Here is a 26,429-nt window from a genome sequence, read left to right on the forward strand (position 1 = left end):
ATAAACCTTGGTTGTTGAGACACAGTTCTTCAAATGCCTTAAAAAGTTTTGCCAGAAATACCAAAACATATCTTGGCATTTTCGTGCTCGTAAAATCATAAGAAACAATTTTGCTTACATTGGTTTATGGAATTCTAGCCCACATAAAAAACTTAACTGCCTAAAAGCCAACTGAAAATTGAAATGCTAAAAAAACCTTATCAATGGAATTTTGGCAACACATCTAGTTACATCAAAATTATAATTGGATATATTTCAGTGCTTGTTAGTTACATCGGATTAAATGGCCCAATTTTCATTGTTTCTAGTTGAATAATGCTCTGGTTACATCTTAACTCAAATTCCCCAAAAAATAATTTAGATTTTCAATGTCATAAAAGTAAGAGATGAGGGTCAAATAACCCTAAAAATAATTTTAAGTGCCAAAATATTTTATTTCACACCAAAATGATGTCTCTAAAGCAAAGATATGAGCTTGTTCAAAAAAAAAAATCCGCCTTGGCCGTACAGCACTCATTGATGAAGCTCATTCCGCATCAACCTCTGTTTAGTACTTTCATGCACTTCCTCCGTTGGATTTAGATTGGTCTTACTTGAGTGCTTTCACGATCGGCTGGATTGGCCGGTCCGCCGGCTCCGGCCGGTGGGTTGGACGTAGTGGACGACGCTCCGGGTGTGTGAGGCGCATGAATCCCGATCTGACCCCCCGGAGGCACGCCGGCCAAACTGGGATGGTGACCACCGCCCCGGGGACTCACGCCCGGATGATGAAGCCCACCCATGGGACTCAAGCCCGGGTTCATCATGGCAACCAACCCGGCGAGTAGGCGGGGGCGAGAAACGAGAGCTGAGATCCCAATGAAAGCAAAGAAGTAGGTTTGGATTTGGAGGATGGGGTGAGTTACTTTGTTTTGGTTTGGATGATGGACAATGTTGACAATGTTGACAATGTTGACNAATAACCCTAAAAATAATTTTAAGTGCCAAAATATTTTATTTCACACCAAAATGATGTCTCTAAAGCAAAGATATGAGCTTGTTCAAAAAAAAAAAGACACGTAAACAGACAACATGAGAGCAATTTTGCAAAATTTGGACCCAATGAACTAAGGTTTCAAGATTTTTCATTATTTCAAAATTTTCAAGTCAAAAGTCCCCAAAATTGTCTCCTAACTGGGACCACCAAATTGATAACCTAACAAAATCTGATTACTCTGGGTGCTTTATCTCAGCTATTTGTTAGGGTGAAGAGACCTGGGTTAAAAGAGCAAGTATTTTTACAATTGCGCTTTTTATGAGTCTTATGAGGCTCTTGTTGCATTTTCAGGAAATGCTCAAGCTTTTGCCAAATAAGGCAAGCAGGAACAATGTGGGAATGAGAGAGCTACTGCATTGGGACAAACTGAGAAAATTGAGACTATACAGTATTGAAAGGAGATGCAACAGGTATCTTTTAAAGTTGAAACGTATCCATAATTTTTGTCCTCAACCAGATTTTATGCGTCAATGGTAGTGATTGTTAAGGATTAATACAATTTTGAGCCCTCGACAATCCAGGCATGTCAAAACAATGATGTACTTTGTTCTCTCAGGGGTTCCATCAATGTTCCAATTGCCCTCCCCTTCCCTATTCGCAAATTTTGATTCGTATTAGAAGTTTTAAGTGAATTTGTTTTGGGTGAAAAAGCAACCTAAAAAAAATAAAATCAATTCATAATTTGAAAAAAATCCAAGCGCTATTAATGATTTTCAAATTTTGTGTGAATTTAAAGATTCTAGAATAATTTTCAATTTTTTGAGCTATCATTAGATTATTGAGAATCAATATTATTTTTGGGGGGAATTTAAGTTAAGATGTAACCGGAATATTCTGGAGCTGAAGTGAATAAAAAATGGCCATTTAATCCCAAATAACTAAGCAGCGGTTAAATAGATCGCCTTACGATTTCTAAGTAAGTGTTAACTATGTGCGTTTACAATTTTCATAAATTAGGCTTTTAAATATATTTCAGTTTTATATTGTCTCTGGGCATGTAATTTTTTCACGTGGGCTAGAATTCCATGAAGTAAAAAAAATAAAGTGGTATCCTTATGATTTTCTGAACAATTTTCTGAACAACATGTATTTGGGTGTTTATCTAGAAACTTGAAATGGCTTTGTTACCACCGTGGAGACGTGATTGACATAGACTCAAACCGGTAACACAGGATTCCCCACTCATTTTAATGTACAATGTATCCCCCCCCCCAGTTTCCTCTTGCGCCTTTTTGTGCCAATCACCTGGTGGCCCTGAACCAGGGGATCAAGTGTTCTCTAGATAGACAAGAAGGGTTGCACCGCTACTCCATGAAAACCAAGAGCAGGCGGAACAGGAACAGGATCCAGCCAGTGACGACGACCACGGGTGAGCGGAGGTCGCCTTCGCATGCCCTGGGCTGTTGAGGAAACGCCCTGACCACTGATTGAACCGGACCCCAAAGACATCCATCCGTCCATCCACCTTAAAGGTGGGCGAGGTGCTGGCTTCTTCCATGAGCTCGGATTTGGCTGCGGGTTGGCTGGATTTTGACATTAACTCGGACGTTTTTTCATCCACTGGACGGCCTGTCCGGTCTCATCTCGACCGGTTCCCACCTCTAAATATCGGCAGTATGATGACGGCTTCAACCTCGCCGGGCCTCAAAGGCCCAGGCGGATCTTGGGAGCAGCTCCGAAAAGAGGTAGGTTGGTAGGTAAGACATGAATGGGCAATCGCCGGATTAAGGCCGTCCCATCGCACAATGTCTGAGATGGGTAACTCAATTGGCCCTAAGGTCCCTCCATCCATCATTGGGGATGGCCCATCTGAGCCCCCACCCCTTTTTAGGTTTGAGGTAAACTAGCGCTGCACCTCAGTCCATGTTGGTAATTTTCGGTCCAGGTTTGCCTGAACGGTAAGCACCCTGAATAATCTTTTGGCCCAGATTTTTTGTCAAACGCCACCGATGTTTTTCTATTTGTGAGGGATTGTTTTGAACTTGGATATAGGGATCAAGGTCATTATGCCAGAGAGGAGCAATAGTTTTTGGAACATTTTGCTCATTTCGGATCAAATGTAAGCCCTTGTGTTAAGTGTTAATTTGAACTTTCAATTCATTCCTAGATTGGTCGGTGGTGAAGAAGGCTTATTATTCCATGTCTTTTTCCCCCCCTTTTTGACAAATCTTAGGTGGTGTTCAAAACGAATGAATTGGGAGCTCGAATTTTGTAGTAAAAGCAGATCCTTAAAGAACGCACTTTTTTGAATTGAATATTTAGACGTATGATTGAACTGTTTAATAGATATAGTTTCGATATTGACTTTTCATTTTCGTGGAATGATATCAAGTTGTAATTTACAAAAATATTCAATTTCAAGCTGTCACAAAACTGACCGTATTACGTGAGAATAAATTCTAAAAGAATCGGACCGCCAGCTCATCGGTGGGGATTACACATCATGGACGACCATCGACCACCTTCCTTTTGAACTTAGTTTACTTTATGATTTATGGATGATTCAAACTGATCAAACGATGAGGTAAAGGAAACGAGTTAGTTAATTACCAAAATATGGCCTGAATCCAGAGTCCATACAGACATCTGCAATTACATTAGTTACCTTAGTTTAACCCATCCTCGTTCAATATGTGAATTTTGGTACATGAGATTGGAGCACATATACAACTCGACTCTACGACTCTTGCTAAGTCTCTCTCGGCCACGTTTTTCTCATGAAGGGAGTCCTATCCAGCTTTGAAACCTGGTTAGCAAGACTTTAAGTTGGAAAAAGGCATAGTAGTTGCACAACATACGTAGGCAGAGTTAGAAATACATTTACCCCAGCCTAGTCCCATAATCCACCGAAGCACAAGTCAAGTTAACATCGCTCAAGGATGGAAGACGGTCAACGATGTTACAACCTTTACATTTTAGGCCCGTCAATTGGAAAACCAAATCGACGTCAAGCTGGTCTCCCTCAGCAAATTGGGATCAAGTTTGAGTAGCTCGACAGCCTTGAGCGCCTCTTCGGATAAAGCGCCGCTTTTGGACGATTCCCAGAATTTGGTTGGTGATGCTTCGGCCGAGGTCGCTGATCTGCTGGCCCGTTTGGCACAAGTCAACGAAGGCATGGCGGATTTCGCCGCGCACCAAAGTCAGAGTGCGGCCATTCATCATACCTTACAGAGACACCGCGACATCCTGCTCGATTACCGCCAAGAATTCAACAAGACCAAAGCTAACCTTGAGGCCATCGCTGAACGAGAGGATTTGTTGTCGAGTGTGCACAGAGATATCAATGACTATCGCAAAGGCGTCGCCGATGGTGGTACGGGCAGGTCGAATAAACGAATGGATCTGCTTCTGAAGGAAACGGAAAGTGCTAGGAATTCCGAACGTCTCATCGATGATCAGATCAATATCGCCATCGAGTCGCGAGAGACCCTCGTGAGCCAACGAGTCGCGTTCAAGGCCATCCAGACCAAGTTGAATGATATTGCCAATCGTTTTCCCGTCATCAATAGCCTGGTACAGAAGATCAATATTCGTAAGCGACGCGATACATTGATCCTGGGTTTGGTGATCGGCCTATGTCTAACCTTTTTGATTTGGTACGCGTTCTGGTGAGGCCTACCCATCAAGGCAAAACCTTCAACTGTGATGTTTTCAAGTGTTGTCTTGTGCATAGTTATATATCTATCTGATACGCCCGATTTTGGTGAGGCGAAACCAACCGATTTTTCCTTTAAATAAACCTGCCCCAATATGGAGGCTTGTTTTCCATAAAGCATATGCAAAGGGTTTCTGTATCTTTATTAGGGCTGATTGGATTAACCTGAAAACGACAGTCTTCTATATTACACATGTAGACATACATACGTACAGTACAAATCAGTTATTCATCAAAAGTATCAAACGTGAACCAACCTAGTTGGGCATCAAATCGCAATCCCCGAACTTGGAGAGAGTAGAAAAAATGGGGGGGATGGGGGAAGGCTTGACTAACAAATCCTGACGACTTTTGTACTTGGAGGCGCATCTCGTTGGCATGGAACTGATATTTCTTTCCTTCGGGACGATGCGCACAAAGGGGCTTGAGAACGGGTTATCCACAGGTGGATTGAGAACAGTGTGAATGCGAAGGAAGTTAATACTTGTAGACGTGACTTGTGACCATGCCGACACTCCTCCAGAACTCGCAGGAGGGATAATTGGTTTGGGTGCTGATCTTCTCGCTCACCTCGTACATGCCCACCGTGAGATCCTTGTTCTGAGGAAGGGTGCCATCGCGGACAAATTGGTAGAACATGTCTTGCATGTTCTTCGAGAACTTCCTCACACTCGCGTCGTTCGTGTTCAGAAGGCCGAAGATGGCCTCGATATCCAAAGTGCGGTCGGCGACGTCACCTAAATCACTGGTCCGTGGCTGAGTCACAACATAGGCATATACATTGGCCACAAAGTTCCTGGAGGCCACTTGGGCCGTTTCCAGAAGTGGACAAATCATCCGGAGATCCGAGACCATCGAGGCGTAGGCCTGCCAATTCTTGTTTGTGAAAGTCGTGTTATAATGCTCCAAGACTAGTTCGGACAAGGTGTCGTTGAATTCGGAAAAGAATTTATCCACATGCTCGACATATTCTTGGGTTTCATTCCAGGCCAATTTGGCCACATTGTTCTCGTTTACCATCCCTTGGGCATTAGCTCCTGCAAAGTAATGTTTCCAGTTTTGTAATTTTCCACCCATAAAACAGGCTTTATGGGGATATTCTAAAATATGATTTTACCGAAAACTAACGGCGCCACGTTTGAAAAGCGCGTCTTGTGCCAATATGACGGGAGGCTCTCGAAGATGACTTCCTTGTCAATGGTGAGCCAAGAGTGATCCTTTTCACTTTTCATGGGCAATTCAGGATCCACTATCCACTCTAATGGTTCAGCCTTGGTTATCTCCTCGGCAGCGGTATCCAAGAGACAATCTACCTCATCTTTTCCACATTTTACGTTCTCCAAAATTTTCTGCAACGGAAATTTATGAATGTGATAATTCTTAATTTGAAATGAACACGAATTTGGTTTCATCCAAAGAAACCAAAAACACAAAACAGAAAAATAATCAAAATCAAAACACTACCTTGAAACAATTTTAAAGTTTTCTGCCTTCCATAAACCATTGTTAAATTTGGTCAATCACAGGGATTTCGTACCTTGTTTTGTTCATTTGCATCCTTCAGAGTTTGATTCCCGAAAGCTCCCGCAGGATTGGTGATCCATGCCTGAGTGTAAAGGCCGCGGGCTTTGGGAGATCCGGTCAAAGCCATGATCATCGATGCCCCAGAATGCCTGCCAAGCAAGGTAACCTTAGACGGATGTCCACCAAAATGTTGGACATTCAGTTGAATCCATTGCAAAGCCGAAATGATGTCGCCGAGTCCGTAATTTCCCGAGGTTTGAGGATAGGTTCGCTTGGCCAAAGATTGTAGTGAGGTGAAACCCAAAGCTCCGTGGCGGAAGTTCACGTCAATGAACACCACACCATGCTTCTTGGCTAAAGCTAAATTCCAAGGAAAAAAACGGTACGTTTCAAAATATTCAGGCCTCTTGAGCGAGATGATACCAGAGTATCCTTATCCTTACCGGAGTTCGGTTTTAGTTCAGCTTCAATGTCTGCGTAAAGATCCTCTCCTCCAATGTAGACCACAACTGGCATGAGTTCGTTGTACACAACATTCGAAGTGAAAATGTCCAAAGTGAGACAATCCTCATTTCCGTTCACCTCGCCATTCGGATATCTGCGCCAACATTTAGCCGATGCATTTTGTCCGTGGGCCAAGAACTTGCCTTCGAAGCACTCGGCCAAGTTCGTGGCTGCCCGGGAATGAGTGAACCTTTGGGTGCCAACCACTGGCACGGCGTACGGGATGCCTTTGAAAGAAAACTGGTCCAGTCCATCAACCAACCTGAAACCCAATCAATTGAAGTCTTTAATCTGTCGTGATGATTCACGGTACAGGGTGTAAGACTTTAACGCACCCTTCAACGGGGCCACAAGTTGTGTGAGTCTCAATGAATTTTCCGCCTCCAATCAATCTGGCCTCGTTGGCCCAACCCACGGGTGTGAAAGCTGCCACGAGTACAATGACAAGAATCAGGAGGATGAGAGCAGTAACGATACAGCACAAGGCCAATTGTTTATGACGGTCCATCTCGTGGAATTGTTGAACACATTGGTCTTTGGTCCCGGTGGGGGGCTCTTTCTTGCATCCCTCTCCTTTCTCGAGGTCTCTCTTCTCAGTCTCATTCTTCTCCTTGACAAGGGATCCTGTCTCGTTGGGGGCAGTGTCAGTCTTTTTGTCTTTGGACGAGTCATTTGCTCCTGCAGCCTTAGGAGAGTTCTGCTCATCGTCTTCATTAGCCTTGAGTAGCTTCTTGCGTTCGCCAGACTCGATGTCTTCCACCTTCAAAATAAGCGCACTCGTTGAGGCAACATCATTTTCTCAAAGCAGACCAAATGATCATTGTATTTACCTTGTCTGTGGGCTTCCGAGTGAAAATGACAGGCACATGAGTGGACACGTTTTTCAGGCTTTCCAGGAAGCCCGTTTTCTTCTTTGTGTCCTTGCTGTCCTCAGATGAGGTGTCCTTTTCGGTATCTTTCTTTTCCTCCTTTTCTTCCTCGTCCGATTTGGCTTCTCTTTCCGATTTAGTTTCCTCCTTCCCTTTCTCTTTGGGACTCTCCTCCTCTTTGGGGTCTTCTTCTTTGTCCTCGTTCTTGAGGAGTTCCTTCTCTTCCTCCTCCTCGGATTTCTCGCTATCCTTTTCCTTCGACTTCTTGCCGCCCCCGCCTCCAAGAAAGGCCGGCATGCTGTTCTTCAATGTCTCCAGAATGCCTCCTCCTTCTTCAGCTTCATCTTCAGATTTTGGGTCATCCTCGTTTTCGTCTTTATCGTGATTGTCCAACGGCTCTTTACTGGTGTCGTCTTCAGCTTTGTCGTCTGAGTTCTTGTCACTTCCATGTTTAGGAGTGCTCCTATCCTCCCTATCCTGAAAGATACCATATAATTAAGTTCCAACATGTCCATCAAATGCAATCAATGCGTTGTAGCCTTAATTCAATCGAATCATATATTCCATGCTCTCTGTCTTCGACAAATGAGTGGACACGGGGTCAGTCCCGCTACAAAAGGGAACATCGCCTTTTGCCTACAAACAGTAGAGCCTGTTCGGGATCGATCGAAGGGATCAGTCATTGTCAATTACACGACATTTCTCACTCTGGCCGATATGTATGGCGAAATCCCCGCATAAAGTGCATGCACTTTCTCTGGTGATTGTAATTTCCTGACACTGATCACATTGGCAACGATTGAGTAGCTCTCGGTCATATCTCATAAGGAATCGTCATCGATTTCGTGTCATTCCCAACGGTCAGATGTATTTATGTATTCAATATGAATGAATTGTTCGATTGGTTCAGGATCGAGCGAGAGGTTTCATTTTTGCGACACATTTGAATGGGCTTCAATAAGATATCGGACAGTTTTAGGCTCTTCTCTTTCTCATGCTAATGGGCAGAGGGAAATCCCCATGGAGGCGGCAGATGTCATGTGAACGGTCAACCTTTATCATGGGTGTGAGCGAGATTTAGGGGGATATGCAAATCGAATTGACCAGTCACATCATTGTGTCTCATACACATCCTGTGTGCTCCCTTCTAAACGTTACACGTACCATAATGCAATTGGTGCTTATATTGTCCTAGGACAACATGCATTAGCATTTTCTGCCATTGAAATGGGAGATTGATTAGCATGGTCAAATACTAGGCGGCCAGTTGAGTTGAATGGACTGGCGACCCCATTGCGTAATTGCTCACCCCTTCCCCTAATCAAAACCATTGTAATTATTCACCCGGCCAACCAGGCTTGCGACCATTTGTTCACTTGGCATGCATGATTCATTGATAGTTCTTCGTGCTCGAATTTGGTGCGCAAGCTAGCTAGCTGTTTTTCAGTGCAATAGTTTTTCTTATCGCTCATAGTTCAGCTGAGCGTCAATTCCTGGGGCAATTGGTTTTTAATTCCGATTCTTCATATCGATCTGAAATGGTCCCATGAAGTGAATCATGGCCCAGAAATTCAAAACGTCCCCTTTTTTGAAACATGACAAAAACATGACGGTATTTTCTTTTCTTGAATGTGTTTTGGGAGTCCACCTTAACGGATAATGTGGGAAAATTACTTTGGTTCCTTGAACAGAGACGATGACAAATGAAGACACATTCTCAATGACAGTCTGACTACACAAAGGCACAACCATCAAGCCGTATTTACATTTTCGTATGACTGAAAGCATTCATTATTCTGCGTATTATGTCGCAATGCTGCATTGCAAACCTAAACTTTGATCTGAATGAAGCGGGTATTCCTCTCTTTTTTTCTCAGCCTCCTCTTTCGCTTCCTTTTGTTTCTGATCCTCGTAAATGATCAGCGGAAAACGAATGAAGAGGGGATTATAGTTCTGCCCACAAGCAAACGAGACGACAAGGCAACCTATCCAATTATGCACTTAAAATCAAGGCGTGTGTATGTGTGGCCTTAGCTGCGCGTGCGTCAACTGTTCTTGTAATAATGAGAGGAAAGCCCTATAATCAAAAAACAATTGTTCCAACCCACCCCAAGCCAAGCCAAGCTCCGACATCTGCCAATTCAGACAACTCCAATGGACATGTCCTGTCAAGGGACGACTTTCTTTCCTTTCCTCTGGCTTTTACTCAACAGATAATCATCTGAAATAGGTCTTTCTTCTCTTGTCCAACGCCCCAACGAAACGCTTGAATTTCTTCCTGGAGACATTCCCGACTCCAGGGGCGGATCACGGATCTCGAATCTTTCCCTCTCAAATTTGATTGTGTAAGGTTCAACAAACAAAATGAAACTCGTTCTAATCTTCAGAAACGATCTTGAGCGTACAAGGAGAGCCCTTGTAAATTCGCAATCCCTGTGCTTGACGTAGCTAAATGAAAAAAAATATCCATTCAAGTGCACCCTTACCCCAGGCATCTCTCGTACTTGACAGCCCTGCTAAGAATGAAAAACCAACAACAAACAAGTCCAAATGGTTGGTGATGAATGGTCCCACAGAGATACGAGGGTGGTTGGTTTGTTAGACGATTGTTGTGTTTGAATGTAAACATAACCATTACTCCTCGGAAAGCTAGATACGACTTCGATATATTTTGTACTGTACTCTATGGAGTTCTACATTCCTTCAACTGAGATATATGGCACTCTCTTATTTCCGAGGGCCCCTGTTTGAATCAGAACCTAAGAAATTATCATTGGTTATTTTGAGACAAAAGCCCAGGATTTGTAGGACCAAACATACGCATACATACCGTGGAAGCGAGTACTAAGGAAATAAATTGATTAAATTTTTTGACCAACTTTCAACGCCTGCTAAGCTCTTTTTCTTCATGTTTTCAACCCTCCCGTGTCGTCTCTCGAAATCTCTCAGAGTCTGGTCTTAATCTCGTGGTTCACTTGTGGCATCACGTCTGAGAGCAAATCGATTCAACCAAATATATGGTTCACTTGGTTTTGGGCCATATCTCATGCATATGACGGGTTTGGCCTTTGTTATCAGCTATTACAATCTCATGAGTACCACAGTACAAATATCCTTCCATCTCATAATAGATTTCCCTTTTTCCGATGCGATCAAATAATCCAAAATCATGGTGGCCTTGTTTGTTTCAATCATAGTGTGTATGCTCAGATATGCAGACAAAAAAACTCTTGACGAACATCTTTGGACTGCCAGAGCTGACTGAGAGAGCAACGATGGGTGGTGGTGGTGGTGGTGGTTGTACTAGTATGCAGTTCATCTCGAATGAGATTACTTTCCCAAGGACGCCGAGAACCATCCAACCAACGGCTTATTGGTCTTCAATGATTCATTCCTTAGAGGAGGAGCCGAGATTGTGTTTTTCCTCCTCCCTTTTTCCCAAATGAGTCTTTTGCCTAGTTTGCATATCTCTTATCCCCAGAATCAATCATGGAACCCTCCCATGTTCTCAACTTGTTCCACCAATATTTCTTTGCTCTCCATCAGGACGAATTGAGGCTAAATTCGTCTGAAGGTCAATTATGGGCCAGCGTACTGTTTCCTTGCCAAACCTGCAATCATGACGAATTTCCTACTCGTAATAGCCACGGGGTATTCATCGCCATTCGAGAGGAGCCTTCATCATGATCGGCTTGGTTCTCCATTAGTAAAGCTCGATCCTAGAAGGAGGATCGAGGAAATAAGGTATGTAGGTACTAGGTAGGTGCCCAAGCAAAACCCATCATATTGCACACATCATTAGCAATATGGCCCCTCGGCAAAATGGCATGTTCAAAGTGCCCCACCATAGAAAGAGAGGAAGGGAGGGAGGAAGATGAGGGAAGCCCAACTCCAAGTACATAGTAGTACATAGTAGTACATAGTACACGGTCTTCGTGGTAGTCTATTAAGAGACCATTTGGAGAAAAATGAATCACAGAGTGCCAGTAAAGGGATAAGCGCCCGTAGTACTATGTCTACCAAGAGGACGAGCTGAAGGGCAGCTGAAGAAGTAATAATCGCCATCTATCTGGTCTAAGTACTCTATACTAGGAACAAGGGATTGGGGACTACGGGAGGGACAGATATGCATGGAATAATGCACACAGTCCAATGCTATTATTACGACTAAGCTGCTCGGAAAGAGGGAACCACGGCCGAGTAGCGAGAAAAAGCGATTCAGTGAAGCGTCAGTCAATTAGTATCAGGGATTATGACATTTTGGAATGAGCAATGATCTTCGTCATCATGGCGCGAGAGGGAACTTGCATATGTCGGACGGATCTAATGGCACGATAGTCATCGATTTCTTTTCCCGACGCTTTTCTCCTGATTGACATCAGGCATGGGTGTATTGAGGACGTCTCACTCTTGGAAGAAAGTTTCCTTTGTTGTCTTACCTTTTTTCGCTCTTTGGAGATGGATCGAAGAAATTTGGGGGTCCTTATTTTGAATTTTTTCCTCTCGCCCTCCCGTTCACCCTTGCTTTCCGCCCTGTCCGTTTCATCCTCATCGTCCTCGTCACCCTCTTTGCCTTCTATTTTGGCCTTTTCTTCGGCTTCCCTTTCTTTCTCTTCCTTTTCAATCTCGAGTTTGTCTTCGCTTTTGGCCGGTAAGATGTGATCCGAAGGCGGAGGAATGGTTTCAGTATCCGTTTCCCCTCCACCGGCTTGTTTATTCGAGTCAGACATGACTTTGGCGCCAAACGGTTAGGGTCTGCAACAGAAAGGCTACATGATTGATTTAATGCATCCAAAATAAGGATTCCCATATACTGTAAGTGTATGTAGTGTAGAGAGAGCTCTGTCGGTTAATCTTATTAGGAGTGGCAAATCCCGACTTCAATGAACCTAATGCTCAAGTCGATATCCAATGCAAGTCGGGTGATCTCTTTCTCCACTTATCCTTTCCCCCTCGCTTACCACCCCCTACAGTACGTACATTCATTTTGACCATTAAATCTTCCGACCTGTCACTCAAACATGTTTGTTGGGTTCGAGCTCTTTGGATGTTGGATGGGATCTTGTATCATGCACAGATCTGAATGAAAACCTTTATAAATATTTCACATTTTTGGGGGGACGAACTGCCAGTCGCGAAAGAGTTCAATCAAAATTTTTCAACGTCTGAACCCACCTTAAACAAGATGAAGTGGATTCTTGCCGCCGCTCTGTATCGAACGTCCAACATCATTAGTCGACGAAGCCTTTGAGGATTGAGTGCAAACAAGAAAGCAGCCGTAGAAACCACAACCAGCAAGAGGAGGAAGAAAAAGAAGAAGAAGAAGAAAAAGAAGCTTGACTATGTAGGTACTAGATGGGGAGATTCAGTTAATTGCTCGCGAGGTGAGTTTACTTTGTGCATAGAGACAGCCTCTTGGACGGGAATGTACTCGTGCTCATTATGTGCCTGCGAGTATGCAAGCAAACCAAAATGGGGTCCCATCGTTGAGAGAGAGAGAGAGAGAGAGAAAGCTATGCCCCTCGGCATGGTCACCACCTTCTTGGCTCAGCGTCATGTCCAGTGGGGCAAATATTTACCCGAAAACCTGGACCGTCCACTTGCATTATTGGAAGTCTTTGGCCAGTGTCAGGTTCTATGGTCCCTCAGCCAATCACTAAAGGGATGCCTTCTCTCATTGAAAGCATGTTTTCTCTTCAGTTTCGGGAATATTCAATCTCCAGGGGATCAAATCCAAGTGTTAAGATGGAGTTTAAATCGCCATGGACATGATTCGCCTGATCATGAGAACGACATGGAAACAACTCTTGGGAAATACTCTCAGAGTGTGGATGTATTCTTTGCATTTCCCGTTTCTTCCCTGCCACGGTGGTTATAGTTTCTGGTTAACTGTTTGCTCAAATACCAAGACATAAAGATATGTTTTTTTTAACAAAGAAGCAAAAGGAACAACTTTTGTGAAATACGCATGTTTAAAAGTAGCTCAAATAAGTGTGTTAAATCATTTAAAGTACATTAAAATGCATCATTGTCAAAAACGTAGTCAATCAGTATTAAACATGCTCTTAGTTATGTATTGACATGAAATTTCATAAACTTCTATTTAGCACATGCTTCGTTATTATAACTTAAAGGTTGCGTTTTGCGTCTTAAAAGATCGAAAAATGGCCTAATTATATTTCCAGCTATTTGCAAGGAATATGATTGTCTTTTTCAATGACACGAAAAGAAATAATATTTCTCCATTTTCTTTAAGATTTCTTTAAAAGCTAAATGTAGCGAAAAATGTCTCTTAAAACTTACAAAACATGTAAAATAGCCTATCATTTTACGTAAATGCCAAAAGCTACACTATCCTATCATGATCCTAAAATATTTGAAAGATACATGCGGCAATTTAATTTTCAAATTTGTCACTTTTTGCAATAATTAATTTCTACGATGTTTTAATTTAACGTTAATAGAATTTTGTCGAAATTCAAGATTAAGCTTGATTAAAGTTGCGATTTACAAGTATGGCATCACAATTTTGAAATATTGACATTAAGTGAGTTTTAAGTTATATTGCAAACTATATTCGGGGTTTTCTACCTGCTTCAGAAAAGCGAAATAGTACCATTCATATTTTAGGCATAGAAAAAGCTTATTATTTCTCTTGGCAATTGCTTTAAGATAAAACCGGAGCAATATGTAGTCTAATTTGATGCAAATGCAATCTTTGAAAACGAGATATCTTGTCGTTTGCTTCAAGGATTTGAATGAAATTTAAGTTGGAAACGCAAATAAGGTTACTACAAACATCTATTGATTAGGCTTTTAAAAATATTATCTCTTTGTAGGTTTTAAGTGGATTCATATTCTAATCTGAGCTAGAACCCGAGATGATTTTTTACAAAAGTTGTTCCTTTTGTTTCAATAACAACGAAAATCGTTATTAGAAATCTTGGCATTTGCAAAAAAGGTTTATCAGTGTTGTGGGTACCACCGTGCTGCCCTATGGTTACAGTAAACTCTTGCCCAGCCAACAGTATTGTACGAGACTCTCTGACACAGAAAAAACATACTGCATACACCTTGCGGAGGGTACTTAACCCAATCTTGGTTTATAGCTTCGGGCTACAGGGCCGATCGTAATGAGGTCAATTGACCGCAATAAGCCAGTTTCTTCTAATTGGCACCACCCACGCCAACCATTCTGGGATCTCGGGAAAGTTTTCTACGTTCATTAACTCTTCTTGGGCACCGCATATATTCTCCGTTCGCCCAACTGTAATGGTTCGGAATGCACCGAAAGATATGGGTATTCCACCCTCGGAGCCAGTACCACCGCTCCTACCAAACGGATCATTGACATTCCAGGAATGTGACCAGACTAGAAAACCTCTCTTCGTGGAAGAATCGAATCTACCCAATCCAGGGAATCTCCGTGATATTCTTCCCATTTGGCATTCCGTGTCAAATGAGCGAAAGCTAAGTCTGGCTTTCCAATCGTGTTTGAGTGGTTACTGGTCTAGTACGGACCAAGCTCAAATAACGGTATTCTCTTTCTTTGATCAGTGTGAACCATGGAGAAAGGCAAAAAGTGGATCTGGATCCCCCTGATCAATAGATGAAAAGGATGTCATCGATCAAGTGGTAATCAATACAGAATATTTAGTAGTGGTTGTGCCAGCGACTCCTCGAGACTGGCTCCTCGTGGCAAAACCGACAAAACATGGTTACCATTGCTCACATGGGGTTAATGTCCGACCAATAAATAGTCTACGTACGTATAGACACTTTCATTCTTAGGTAGACATTGGTTGGGACAAATCCGTGTTATTGGCATACACTAGTTTAGTAATCAGCAGGCTGGAGATTTGATTATGGTACGTACAACTGAGGATGAAGTCAAAGCATATGCTTATTCGCCAATGAATGACAAATGATCACAATCTGTTCAAGTTTTCATTGGTGAGCATGTTGAGGTGGAGAAATGATGGCTGTGATCAAAAAACGTAATGAAGCAGAACCGCAGCGTTCTGCTGGAAATTAATGGAAAACCTCTGGAAATGAGCAAAGGGTGCTTACCATTAGTACTACTAGAATCGTTAGAATCCTCTTGTACGGGGATGCCGCGAGTGAGAGGATGCACTCAGTCGGAGGACAAAATTGAAAAATGAACATCGTTCTCCTTCTATGGTTTCGCGACGAATCAAAGAGGAACGGCAACAATAACGATCTCAGAGAGTGAGCGAGTAAGTGAGTGGATGCATGAATGAATGAACTAAGCAATGGTTGGGTGGCTCGTTGGTCTCTTAATGAACGCTCACGATAAAGGAGGTATCTCCCTAGATGGCTAGTGAAATTTGATATTGCACCTCGTACTGAAAAGTCAGCTCTAATTTGGTCAATGAACGATTGTGTCTGTGTTTTCATCTTTGTCTTCTTTCGCATGTCTAATACTTTGTCAGGGAAACACGTTCAGGGGATGCTGGAGAAACGAAATTTGTTTTGGTTTCTAGGACAACAAATTACTCCATCTGAAAATAAACCCTTCTGACAAGTGGCAAATGGTGTCTTTCGTTCGGCTTTTTTCCCTTTTCTTTGGCTCAGGTGGATCTTTTGGTCCTGAACATATTGCAGTAGATTAGTAATCCCCCTATTTTCCCTCATGCAATCAAGTGGGGTTTGAATCCGTCCACACCATGGACTAAGTACTTATCTACATACAGTAGGTACGCGAACATGGAGTGGCTTGAAATGAAAAGTAAACACGCTTTTTCGCCTTCTATTATTCCAATCTGAATGCACATCTGTGATTTCGTGTTGTTTGCCTTGAGGAGCGTGCTAGATTAGGGTGGGATCTGGCAATGATATCTAATAGTTATCCTGTCAATTCTCGTCAAGAGGGACTATTCAATCCTCTGAATTCAGTAGCACCCGTATAGACGTTCATAATCATCAGATATCAAACACCGGGTCCGACGACGGGACCCGATACTCCTACGTCAAAGATATCACCTCCGCCACAGGATCTCTCCATTCTAAAAAGTCATTTTCCACTTGAGCTTCCGAGTAAGGGGGACAATAATTCATCAAGTCGCACTTTGTCCGTCGAACATGAGCAAATCAATATGTGGCGAATAATGGGCTAGCAATTCATCCACTCTGGCTGCCAAACTGATGAGGAAAGAAAGACTTAGAAGTCTGAGTGAGTTACTTGGTTTGTTGGGTTGGTCAAATAACATGCTGGAAGACGCAAGTCCATTCACCCCCCTCATTTTCCTCTCTACTCAACATAGCCACTCTTCACTTGGCTTGAGTGTAACCGCTAGCTGGATGAAGGAATATTCCTCATACGTCAGGCAATTTCTTCTTCTCTTCCTCCTAGATCCTCCTCCTCCTCCTCTTCCTTCCTCTTCCTTCGTTTTGTCGGCTTCTTTTCCTGTTCCTCCAACAATGAAAACGGGTCTGAGCGCTCAGCACTCAATGAATACGGATGAAATAAGGCTGCTTTTTGTACCAAGTATAGTAGAAGTGGTGGTGGTGGTGGTGGTGGTGGCAGTAGTAGTACAACGTATTTATGCCTTTCAAGGTTTGCTCCCTCCCCCTCCCTTGGCTAAAGCAGTAGTATTCCCTTAGGGGAGCTTACATTATCGAGATGAAAGGCAAGCTCTCGCCCAACAGCGAAGATCACATCATCGCTACAAATATGTGCATGGTCTTGGCCAAAACCAAGCCCGAGCTGATCAAATGTCTTTGAATCGAAGAACAATAAAGTTTATTTTTTGTCTTCACAAAACAACAAAAAGTTGTCTTTTCTTAATCGAGCTATCTCGATCATAGGACAAATAATAACTCAATAGCAATTAATGCTCAAAACTAATGCAGAGCATGAATAAGTACAACCAACAATGAACCACCTTCCTGTCCAACGGTCGTAGCCATTCTCCTCCTCCTCCTCTTCTTCATCATCATCATGGCTGCTTGAGCACAATGAGATGTAGAAAGAGGGTGGAAATGATGGTTAAGGCACTCCAGTGGGGTCAAGTGGAGTCAGTGGGGATTTAGATCCATTCTTATCCATCAGGAATGGCTCCGAGACTTACCGATCCGCCTCTCGATCTGTCCGGTAGTTGCCTAACTCAATAACAACATTTTGTATATTGTTCGTAGAGGTTTACCCTGAATATTACTCTGGGGTTGGTTTGGCATTAAGATTGCGCATATTGGGAGCATTTAAAGGGAATCTCTCTTCCCTGCACATGTTTTGAGCCCCCCCCCCCAAATATATGGAGGACACTTAATATGAGATGAGGGCGAAGGGTTGTGTTTTCGTGATGGCGAATCCCCTTCTGAGATTTGCTCCTTTGTTCGGAAAAATGGCTCACAATGGTACTTCATCATAAAGTTATCGGTCAGAGGGAAGAATGGCCTAGAAAAGAAGCATCGTTTTGGCACTTTGACCAACTGACGATATACAACGAGTTGTAGCGTCATGTTCATATTGTGCTACATATAATCTGAATTGAGCTTTGTTTCGTTGAAGCAATTTCTCCCGTGGGAAACCTGCCTTGGAGAGTAATTAGCTCGATGGTCATCATTTATGTTAATCAGCAACGGCACAAATTTTTAGGAAGAACATCCTCACTTGATCAGGGAACAAAATCTGCATATCGCATTTTCTCCTTCGTCTTCTTTTGGCCACATGATGGCAGACGCTCTGATCAGAGAACGGAGGGACCAACATGGCTAGCGTTGCTCCCAGCCATCTCCCTATTGTTGCCTCTATCTCTCAAAAGAATGAGATTCTATTGTGTTCAAAGATCGATCCAAAGAATAGCTGAGAGACACAACACACGGGCTTTGTGCACGGTTCGGTTCAGAGCCTCGAGCCCAAGAGCGTCATTGGATCCATTATCGGTTGCACGTGTTACATTTATCCAAGCATGGTTGAAACACTAAGCATACGCGCACTTGTGCTGCATCGAATATTGTGCCTTAAGCTCTGTCCGTGGTTCTGCCGACACTTCTTGAAGATTATCCCCATTTCAAAAGAATTGATGCCCAAGCTTAGCTTCAGCCGGTTTTCTTTTCTTCTCGACCTTCGATTTGTTTGTTGAAAAAGCTCTCGCCAATGATCACCTACATGAAAGCGTCGTTGATTGGACATGGGAAATCCCCCCTCCCTTTTCTGACATCCGATAATATGCTCGTTGAACCTGAAATTAATTGAAAGACAAGCGTGCCAATCCTATGCATGGAGAGGTGTACGTTGAAACTTAATCGCTCACATACCCAGCTATTATTACCGACCCTCATTTCATCTATACTCTGGGTACTGATCAAAAGTGGGAACCTGTCATTCAAAGCTGTCCTAAAAGTAGCATCCCTCGCACTTCCGACAACATCGTGGTTTTCGATCTTGACTTGTCTCAAACGTACATTCATAGCACAAGGGTAAATTTGTATGTTCACGTATGGTACGGCTTACTATCGCATATCATGGGGAAATTTGAAACGCTTCGACGAGAGGCGCTTTTTCGTGTCACACATTTCTACTTTGAGCGTTGATGCCCTGACAATGGAGTTCCATGTGGAAATAGACAGACCTGCAGGATGGACCCATGAACCCACACTGACACCCTCCTCCATCTAGTTCGTCAGCGACCCTCCCCCAGATGAGCCTCCTGCTGAGTGGGTGGTCACGTGTTATTGGTAAATGTTTCGGAGCTAAAATGCACGAGAGCTGTCAATTGTATCAAAGGCAAAAAACCAAGCTGTTACGGCTAGTTACGAGTCAGAATGAATGGAAGCCATCGACCCAGTCAACCAAACCATCTGAATGGCCACCAATCCCCAATGAGCTCACCCGACTTGACAGGTTTGGGGGTTTCACCCCATAAATTTATGACTTAGTCGGCTGAAGGAAGTGCATGAACAATTTTCTTTAATCATACGTTATGCTAAGAATTAACACGCTTGAAATCAGCACAACATAATAGTCTAGAAATAATCGATAGTTCAAAAACTTTGCTGCCATGAGTCATACGAACGAAACGAGTTCTGGATTACGCTCAAACGCAAGAAATGAAACGGATGGGAGTGTGAGGTTTTTCGCCGTTTTGTAAGTAGAAAGCCATCTAAAAACGGTGGCTGATCAGAGTTAACGAATATCTGCTGCCAGTATTAATAGTATAGTTGCGTAGAGCACATCTCCAAAGTGAGATAAAAGACCATCTTGTAAATGAGATCTGGACAATGTGTCAGCTAGACGGTGACCATTAAGGTGAATGGATCCACGAAATCAGAAGAGTTCACCAACTCATCGGGAAAATGATGTCGTCCTTTCAACGAACTGACGCTTGAAAAGTGACTCAAAGAGGAGCTTTTTTTCGCTCAGCTAATAAATATTTCAAAGCTTCCATGCTGGAATGGCAAACGAGATCGTGAAAGAGCATTCGCTCGAATGGAGCGCAAATTTGACAAAAGAAACCGAGCTCAGCAAAAGGAATTCAGGGTCAGGCTTACCTTGCTAGTTCGACTTCTCGACGCAGATGCGAGACCGTTTGAGTGGTACTTTGAATAAGTGAGTGTGTGTGCTCAGTATTTGGCACCAATCCCGAGCTGGATCTTTCTTTTTTTCCGTCTCTCTCCTTGTCACTCCACACTTTGATACTATGCAAATCAGGCATTCAGGGCACAAACTCGAAATAGATGCAGCTGGCCAGAAATACCAAGGTTTATTCACACCCGTTTAAACACTGTCAGACTGACAATGCCACTGCTATCAGTATTACCACCAATTCACAAAGACATAAGCGGGTTCCTCAAAATCCAAGAACCCACTTTAATCTCTCTTGGCTCTGGATGACTCGAGCTGTGGAACAGACTAGTTCTGGCTTGGATGTGTGTTTCCACGTCTGCGAACAATCCACCCAATGAGGGCGACGAAGTAAGATGGAAAGCGACTGGAAGATGCCGCACTGGGATATGGAAACACCACTGCAGTCCGACTCAAAAAGATGGGTGGCTCGGAATTGAATCCCCTACGTATGGATGTCGCCCTCTCTCCAGCTCCTTCCTTCTTCAAGCTCACAAAGACTTTGCTGGTAGATGAGAAAACTCGCAAGATTGCTGGCGATATTCTTGCCACCAACCAAAGCGGGTCCACCTCTCAACTTGGAGTCACACATGCACAACTCTGATGAGCAGGAATAATGGTTGGCGCAGAGGGGGGATTTTCTCCCATTCCTTGCGCTTTCAAAGAGCCTTACGTTGTTTGGGAAAACGGGGTGCTCGCCCGCTGGCTGCCTGGCTGGGTGGCCGACTGGCCCGCATTACTCCCCTTCTCTCCCGTGTCCTTTTTTTCCCGACAGCGGTCGATCTCGAGAGCCTTGACGCGGCGTCTGGTTCCACACGGTCGTTCGCGCGGGAGCGCCCCTTTGAAGAACCCCTCCCTCCCCCAAGAAGAGGGGTGAATGGGTGAGTGAGCTCGGGTGTTGAACTAAAAAGTAACGATCTTGGTGGGTTTTTACTCTGGATGGGAGAGGGACCCTCTGGGAGTGTGAGCGGTGATCACGACTGAAATGGACCGAGCCGAAGGGAGCATACATTCCCGATACCCGAATTTAGAAATTTTGGCGTGGGTTGTTCCTGGGGTAGTCTTGTTTGATCAGGGTTGCTCTGATTTTTCCTCATCTCTCGCACAAAGAAATGACATCTTAGCATCATAAATTCCGATTTGAGCACTTGATTCAATTGCGAGTCAGTTGACGTGATGCACTTCTACTTAAGAGTGGTTCTGTTCGGCACTTTATCACAATCAGGCAATCCCCCAAGCTCCAATCTTACGTTGACAACGACTAAATTGCTAGCAATGAAGCTCAATTAAGTCAGACTTCCATGGAATTTCAGAAATACGGAGGAGTTTTCAAAATCGCCGTTTACTTCTGTACTGCATAAAGTCAAGTATATCTGACCCCTGGCAACAATCAATTGTCCTCAAGTGACGTAGAGGGGAATTTTGGAGACTTTTGTGTGATGTGATGCCCGTTCGTTGCTACTTTAGGCCATATCCTTTTTTCTCATTTGTGAGCACAATGTTTCTGGGAGGGGCCGAAAAAAGGTTAGTTTATAGCGGGATTACCTTCGCCAAATGAGCTAATGAAACAGTACGTTACGCTAGTGAAGTTGGCAAGCAGGGCATCGACACAACGACCTCCTAAAAACTGAACTAATTCTCCTTATGAAGGTAGTCCTTCTATAGCTGAAGGTCTCACCCTCTAATTTGGATGAAATAGTGTGCATGAGCTCATCTATTACTCTAAAGGTAGGTTTGGTAATTACCAGGAGCTGGATGAATCAACCAGTAACGCATGCACATAGTCAAAAATGCATAATTATCTTGGGGAAATCATGTCAATCGGAAGATGAGCATCCTGAAAACAGCTAAGACTATTATCTGTAATTTGAATAGAATATGTTTTTACAAAAAAGAAGCAACTTACCTTTTTCTTTCGGCCATGTTTTCATGTAAAAGGGATTGAATGAGCTCAACTCTAAATAGAGGTTGATAAGATGATGTTCAAACGTTGCGTCGGGAATGGAATTTATCCGTCACAAATGACAATCATTAAGTTCACAAATTTAACTGTTTATCGGATGGCTTGTCAAATACTCACAATCGAAACATATTAACAGACACCATGATGTTCCGAAAAATAGATTATGAATGTGTTAAAATGACGTTTTCTAATCTCTGTCAAGAATTCGTAAGCTGGAGGGGGGATTGTTTCCTCGATGATTCTACCCCCTTTCATGCCGAAAAAACAACATAATCGTGAATGCTTGCCAAAAGTTCGTCAGAGTACACCAGGACCGTTCGCTTCGTGTAACTGGGATTGAACAGAACCGTTTTATCTGCAAAAATGGATCCTGAGCAGCTCTGTTTCTTGTGCCAAAACCCATCGGTATTGGAGTGTTCCAAGTGTCGGGCAATATTCTATTGTAGTGATCAGCATCTACAAGTCCATTTCGGAAGCGAGAACCAATGTCTAGCCTTTAAAATAACGAAGAAACCAGTAATTGGGAATATTATGGTCGCCACTAGACATATTAGGGCTACTGAGGTGATCCTGGAGGAAAGACCCGCAATTTATGGACCCAAGAACAGCAGCTTGCCCAATTGTCTCGAGTGCATGGGCCCCACCAAGGAGAGATGCCCAAAATGTGGATTTCCTTGCTGCCAAGATAGTTGTAAGTTGAATTTGAGTTTGCATATCACAGTCAGATTTTTGACAATATAGCATAGAAATAGTAACGAACTCTAATGTACGGTTGATGATAAATAAAAAAAATCGAAATGTGATGCTGATTGCAAAGGCGAATCTTTCCTGCTTCAGTTTTTGCTAAGTTAATTGATGAGTGGAAACAATCAAACTGGTTGGGAACGGGACTGTGGTGGCTAATAGTGACAACATTTTACGGACCGGAAAACTTTCAAACGGTGTATCTACAGGGTGTGAGAGCAAAATCTGATGACTCAGTAGAATTTTAATTTCCCGCTTTTTAAGACAACTAGAGACCTACGGTCTGTTTTGTTGGAAAGAGGATAAACTCGCTCAAAGATAACATTGGGTGATCTTTTTGATGAAGTCAAAATTGGAGTCTGAATTGATAAAGAAGCACCAAATTTCCGATTCGTTCCTCGCTGGAGTCTCAATTCCAGCTATATCCAAGGTCATCAACATCTCCAGAACTACTGTCTGTGCTGTGATAAAGGCATTGGATAACGAGGGAGATCCAACAAGCGACAGCAAGGGACAACAAGAAGCAGGCCAAGGAGTTTGGTGAGCATCTCAAGGCAAAGATTGTTAAGGACCCCATAGTCGGCATGAGGTGCCTCTCCAATAAGCCAGAATCAGGAAGGCAGTGAATGAGGACGTTGGCCTGAAAAGCTATGTCAAGGCCGTCAGGCACTTGCAGACCACAGCCAAGAAGGAGAAGAGGCTAATCAGGTGCAAAAAATCCTCAATGTCTTATAGAGAAATGGTTTCATAGTGAACATCTTTTCCTGACCCAGAATCTCTCTTAAGGCGTGAAACAAATCGGAAATTTGATGCTTTTGAACGTTCAGATTTTGCTCACGCACCCTGTAGAACTTGGGAAGGAAGGTCGAGTAATTGATTTATGACACAAAGGTACATTGCGACTGTAAAATTCTCGTATTTGATCAACCTTTGAAATTGTCCTTCTGTTCCAAAATGTGCTTGAATTCAGTGAAACAAATAAACCCATAAATAACATGTGATATGTTTTTGCAGTGCACATATATCTTGCACAAAAATATCTAAAGTACAAAATCCCACTGTCATGGCTCTAGCCCATTTAATACGGTATGAAAAACAAAAAAAGAGTTTGCCATTGTAAGATCGTTGAGTTTGTTTTGAGGAAAAAAAGCGATTTGCGATTGGGAGATTCTTTTCATGTTGCCCTATTAGAAAGCGTCATTTTTGTCTCGTAAAATAGTCGTGGTATTCCTTTCTTAACTAAGGTGGATTTTCTCTGGATTCAAGGTAACCTCCTGACTTGAAACCCAATGGCTTCTCATGGTGGTATATGGAGGCTCTTACCTATGCCAGGGGCCAGCCATACATTGAAGCATTCTAGGACATAATCCTGAATTTAAAGGAAATCTAGCTCAGTCACGAAAGGAATAGCAAAAGTCGTCGGGCAAGGGGACAAAATTGCCGCCACTTACAGGGCCATATCTGCTAGTTAGAACAATGAAGTCCGCCTCTCTTCTTTCTCGGGATCCATAATTATACAATTTGCTCCCCTCAAATATGTAGGCATATGTAGTTTGATCCTCTAGCAGGATTTAAGGCAGACTTGGACAAGTTTTTGAACAAAATACCTGATCAACCCTACATTCAAGGGCTAACTAGATGCGCCAAATCTAAGTCATTGGTGGATCAGATATTATGTCAAGTGAAAGCTAAATTAGATGACCATTATAATTCTTTCATCTTGAACTACTGGGGATTCCATTCCCCTTAACGGTAAGAAAGTCCCCAAAACTTATCTAAAAAAATCGTCCAATTGTTAAATGGTTTTTAAAACTCACTCTGAGTGTACACGGTGGTTGAAAACCGTTATTAAGCTTCGAGGGAAGTGCCCAAACACATTTTGGCATTTATTTGCCTAGATCGCAAAAAAACATAAAGAAAAACATTCATCGTTCATAACGCTTTATGATTTCTAGATCAGATAAAAAATAATTTTCAAAAATATATTTGATGATGATTAGAAAAATACTTAGTTAGCATTATGATACAAATTATGATCCATTTTACCACTACTAAATTATTTGGTTTTGTCCTGTGTTCATTAGTTTTAGCTCCAAAATGCCCTGATTTTATCTTAATTCAAATACCCTGACAATTGTAAAATGTTTTTGATACCACAAAACTGAAATACCAATTACATTTTCTTTGCTTGTTCTCAAAATAGCTTAAATTATTATACACTATCCCTGAAAACCCCCGAAATAACCATTTCTTTGAAAATATATTGTGAAATACAATGACTGCATCAAGTTAACGAACAATAACGATTTCAAGAAAATCAATAAGTGAAGTCCGGAGAAGATGAATTGGTTCATTCTCAAGGTCAAGCAGACTTGAGCAGAACAAAGGTAATATGCATCATTAATGACAAAATCAACCTTTGTTTTTTGCGTAGGCTTAACCTGCATCTTTGGCGATTCTAGTCTTGACTTCATTACAGGGAAACAAGCACGTTTACGTGAAAAACAGTGTACGTGGATTAAGTAGGTTAGTCGAATTGGGCTTTTTCGTGACCAAACTTTTGTTACACTTGTCCTCAATTTCCAAAATATTGGTCATTTCTTGGCTTGTTTAACCCTTTTTTATTCGTTTCATATCAACTAGCCTCGTGCTTTGCGGGTCTCTTTTCTCCTCCATTTTATTTTGTCCAACATTGAAATTCTCATTTTCTTCTCTGAGGAGAGAATGATTCTCTCTTTTTTTAAAGCTCCACTTTCTTGAAAATAACTCCTCTTTTTCTTTAAACACTTTTTCTCAGAATGATTTCTCAACCAATCCTGTTTTCAAAAATAGGAGATTAAGACTATTCCTAATTGCAAGACCTCGAAAACAAGTTTTAGCCAAAATAGTTGTTTTTAAAGTTGAACAAAGGCAAAAAAAAGTTGTCAAAGTTCTAAAAGTGTGCAAAAGCAGTGCAAATGTACTTAGGCAAGCTGCAATAATGCAAAAAATTGTTTCAATTGGGACATAGTCGTTTTAGCACCTTTTAGCCTCTTTGCTGCTTTCTTATTTCTTACAAAATCTAGGTACTCAACTGTATTTACTAGGCTATCGATTGAGCTTACAAGAAATTAACATTGTTTTCTTGCAATGTTCAACATTAGGACTGGTTTTCAATTTGATGTTGAGGGTGCTTTTGTTCACAAAATAATTTTGTTCCGGTTTTCAAAGGTTTTTTTCTAGATCTACTTGTATCTTCTTTGCTCTCATTTTACCAGTTTGTGGGACGTTGTCTTCGCCACACGAAAAAAGGCACATGAAATGGCAAGTAACTCTAAAACTAATGGAGCCTGATGTTAAAAAATTAGAATCAAAACAGCAAGTAGAGACGAATTTAATTAGACTAGATATTGCATAAAATCGAAGTGTTAACAATAATGCACATTATGGTCTTTCATTTCAATAGTACCGTGATTTTTGTAGCGGTTATTAAAGCCCGTGAAAAACTCAAACCAAAAAAGTGTTAGATATCTATTTTCATAATAAGGTTTGCTTATTTTTCATTGAAG

The 26,429-nt window shown here is 42.3% G+C and overlaps 4 protein-coding genes across 5 annotated transcripts in view; 2 read left to right on the forward strand and 2 right to left on the reverse strand.

Moving 5' to 3' along the window:
* LOC131878109 (mediator of RNA polymerase II transcription subunit 7-like) overlaps positions 1–803 on the reverse strand; it is a 13,797-nt gene extending 12,994 nt beyond the window's left edge. Inside the window, exon 1 of the mRNA XM_059224011.1 lies at positions 608–803. Within this exon, the coding sequence (XP_059079994.1) occupies positions 608–803 (196 nt within the window). The remainder of the gene's footprint in view (positions 1–607) is intronic.
* A 1,811-nt stretch (positions 804–2,614) lies between these two features.
* On the forward strand, positions 2,615–4,813 carry LOC131877647 (Golgi SNAP receptor complex member 1-like; the record flags this gene model as incomplete). Its single annotated transcript, XM_059223392.1, is given in 2 exon segments — positions 2,615–2,721; positions 3,956–4,813. Coding segments are annotated over 2 exon segments (800 nt in total), but the record flags the coding sequence as incomplete, so codon positions are not given.
* Positions 4,814–4,815: 2 nt separating this feature from the next.
* LOC131877640 (neurotactin-like) lies at positions 4,816–20,910 on the reverse strand. Of its 2 annotated transcripts, none has more exons than XM_059223379.1 (8): positions 20,102–20,910; positions 12,028–12,343; positions 7,550–8,065; positions 7,055–7,479; positions 6,659–6,981; positions 6,229–6,575; positions 5,809–6,040; positions 4,816–5,728 (listed from the first exon to the last, which is right to left on the reverse strand). In XM_059223379.1, exons 2-8 carry the CDS (start codon positions 12,316–12,318, stop codon positions 5,169–5,171), a joined length of 2,694 nt encoding a protein of 897 aa, XP_059079362.1. In that variant the 5' UTR covers positions 12,319–12,343; positions 20,102–20,910; the 3' UTR covers positions 4,816–5,168. The 2 variants fall into 2 exon arrangements, with proteins under 2 accessions (XP_059079362.1, XP_059079363.1); XM_059223380.1 differs by lacking the exon at positions 20,102–20,910 and adding an exon at positions 12,764–13,295.
* A 1,208-nt stretch (positions 20,911–22,118) lies between these two features.
* LOC131877644 (uncharacterized) overlaps positions 22,119–26,429 on the forward strand; it is a 12,651-nt gene continuing 8,340 nt past the window's right edge. The window contains exon 1 of the mRNA XM_059223388.1: positions 22,119–22,828. Coding sequence (XP_059079371.1) covers positions 22,501–22,828 — 328 coding nt within the window. The 5' untranslated portion in view covers positions 22,119–22,500. The remainder of the gene's footprint in view (positions 22,829–26,429) is intronic.

Source organism: Tigriopus californicus, chromosome 3 (genome assembly GCF_007210705.1).
Source record: "Tigriopus californicus strain San Diego chromosome 3, Tcal_SD_v2.1, whole genome shotgun sequence".
Lineage (NCBI taxonomy): Eukaryota > Metazoa > Arthropoda > Copepoda > Harpacticoida > Harpacticidae > Tigriopus > Tigriopus californicus.

What these genes read in the sequence shown, in the direction of transcription:
- LOC131877640 (XM_059223379.1), bottom strand. Translation starts at nt 12,318, where the DNA reads ATGTCTGACTCGAATAAACAAGCCGGTGGAGGGGAAACGGATACTGAA. An exon ending in TCTCCAAAGAGCGAAAAAAG is followed by an intron (nt 8,066 to 12,027) that starts GTAAGACAACAA and finishes GGTATCTTTCAG; the next exon opens with GATAGGGAGGATAGGAGCAC. An exon ending in ACTTGTGGCCCCGTTGAAGG is followed by an intron (nt 6,982 to 7,054) that starts GTGCGTTAAAGT and finishes ATTGGGTTTCAG; the next exon opens with GTTGGTTGATGGACTGGACC.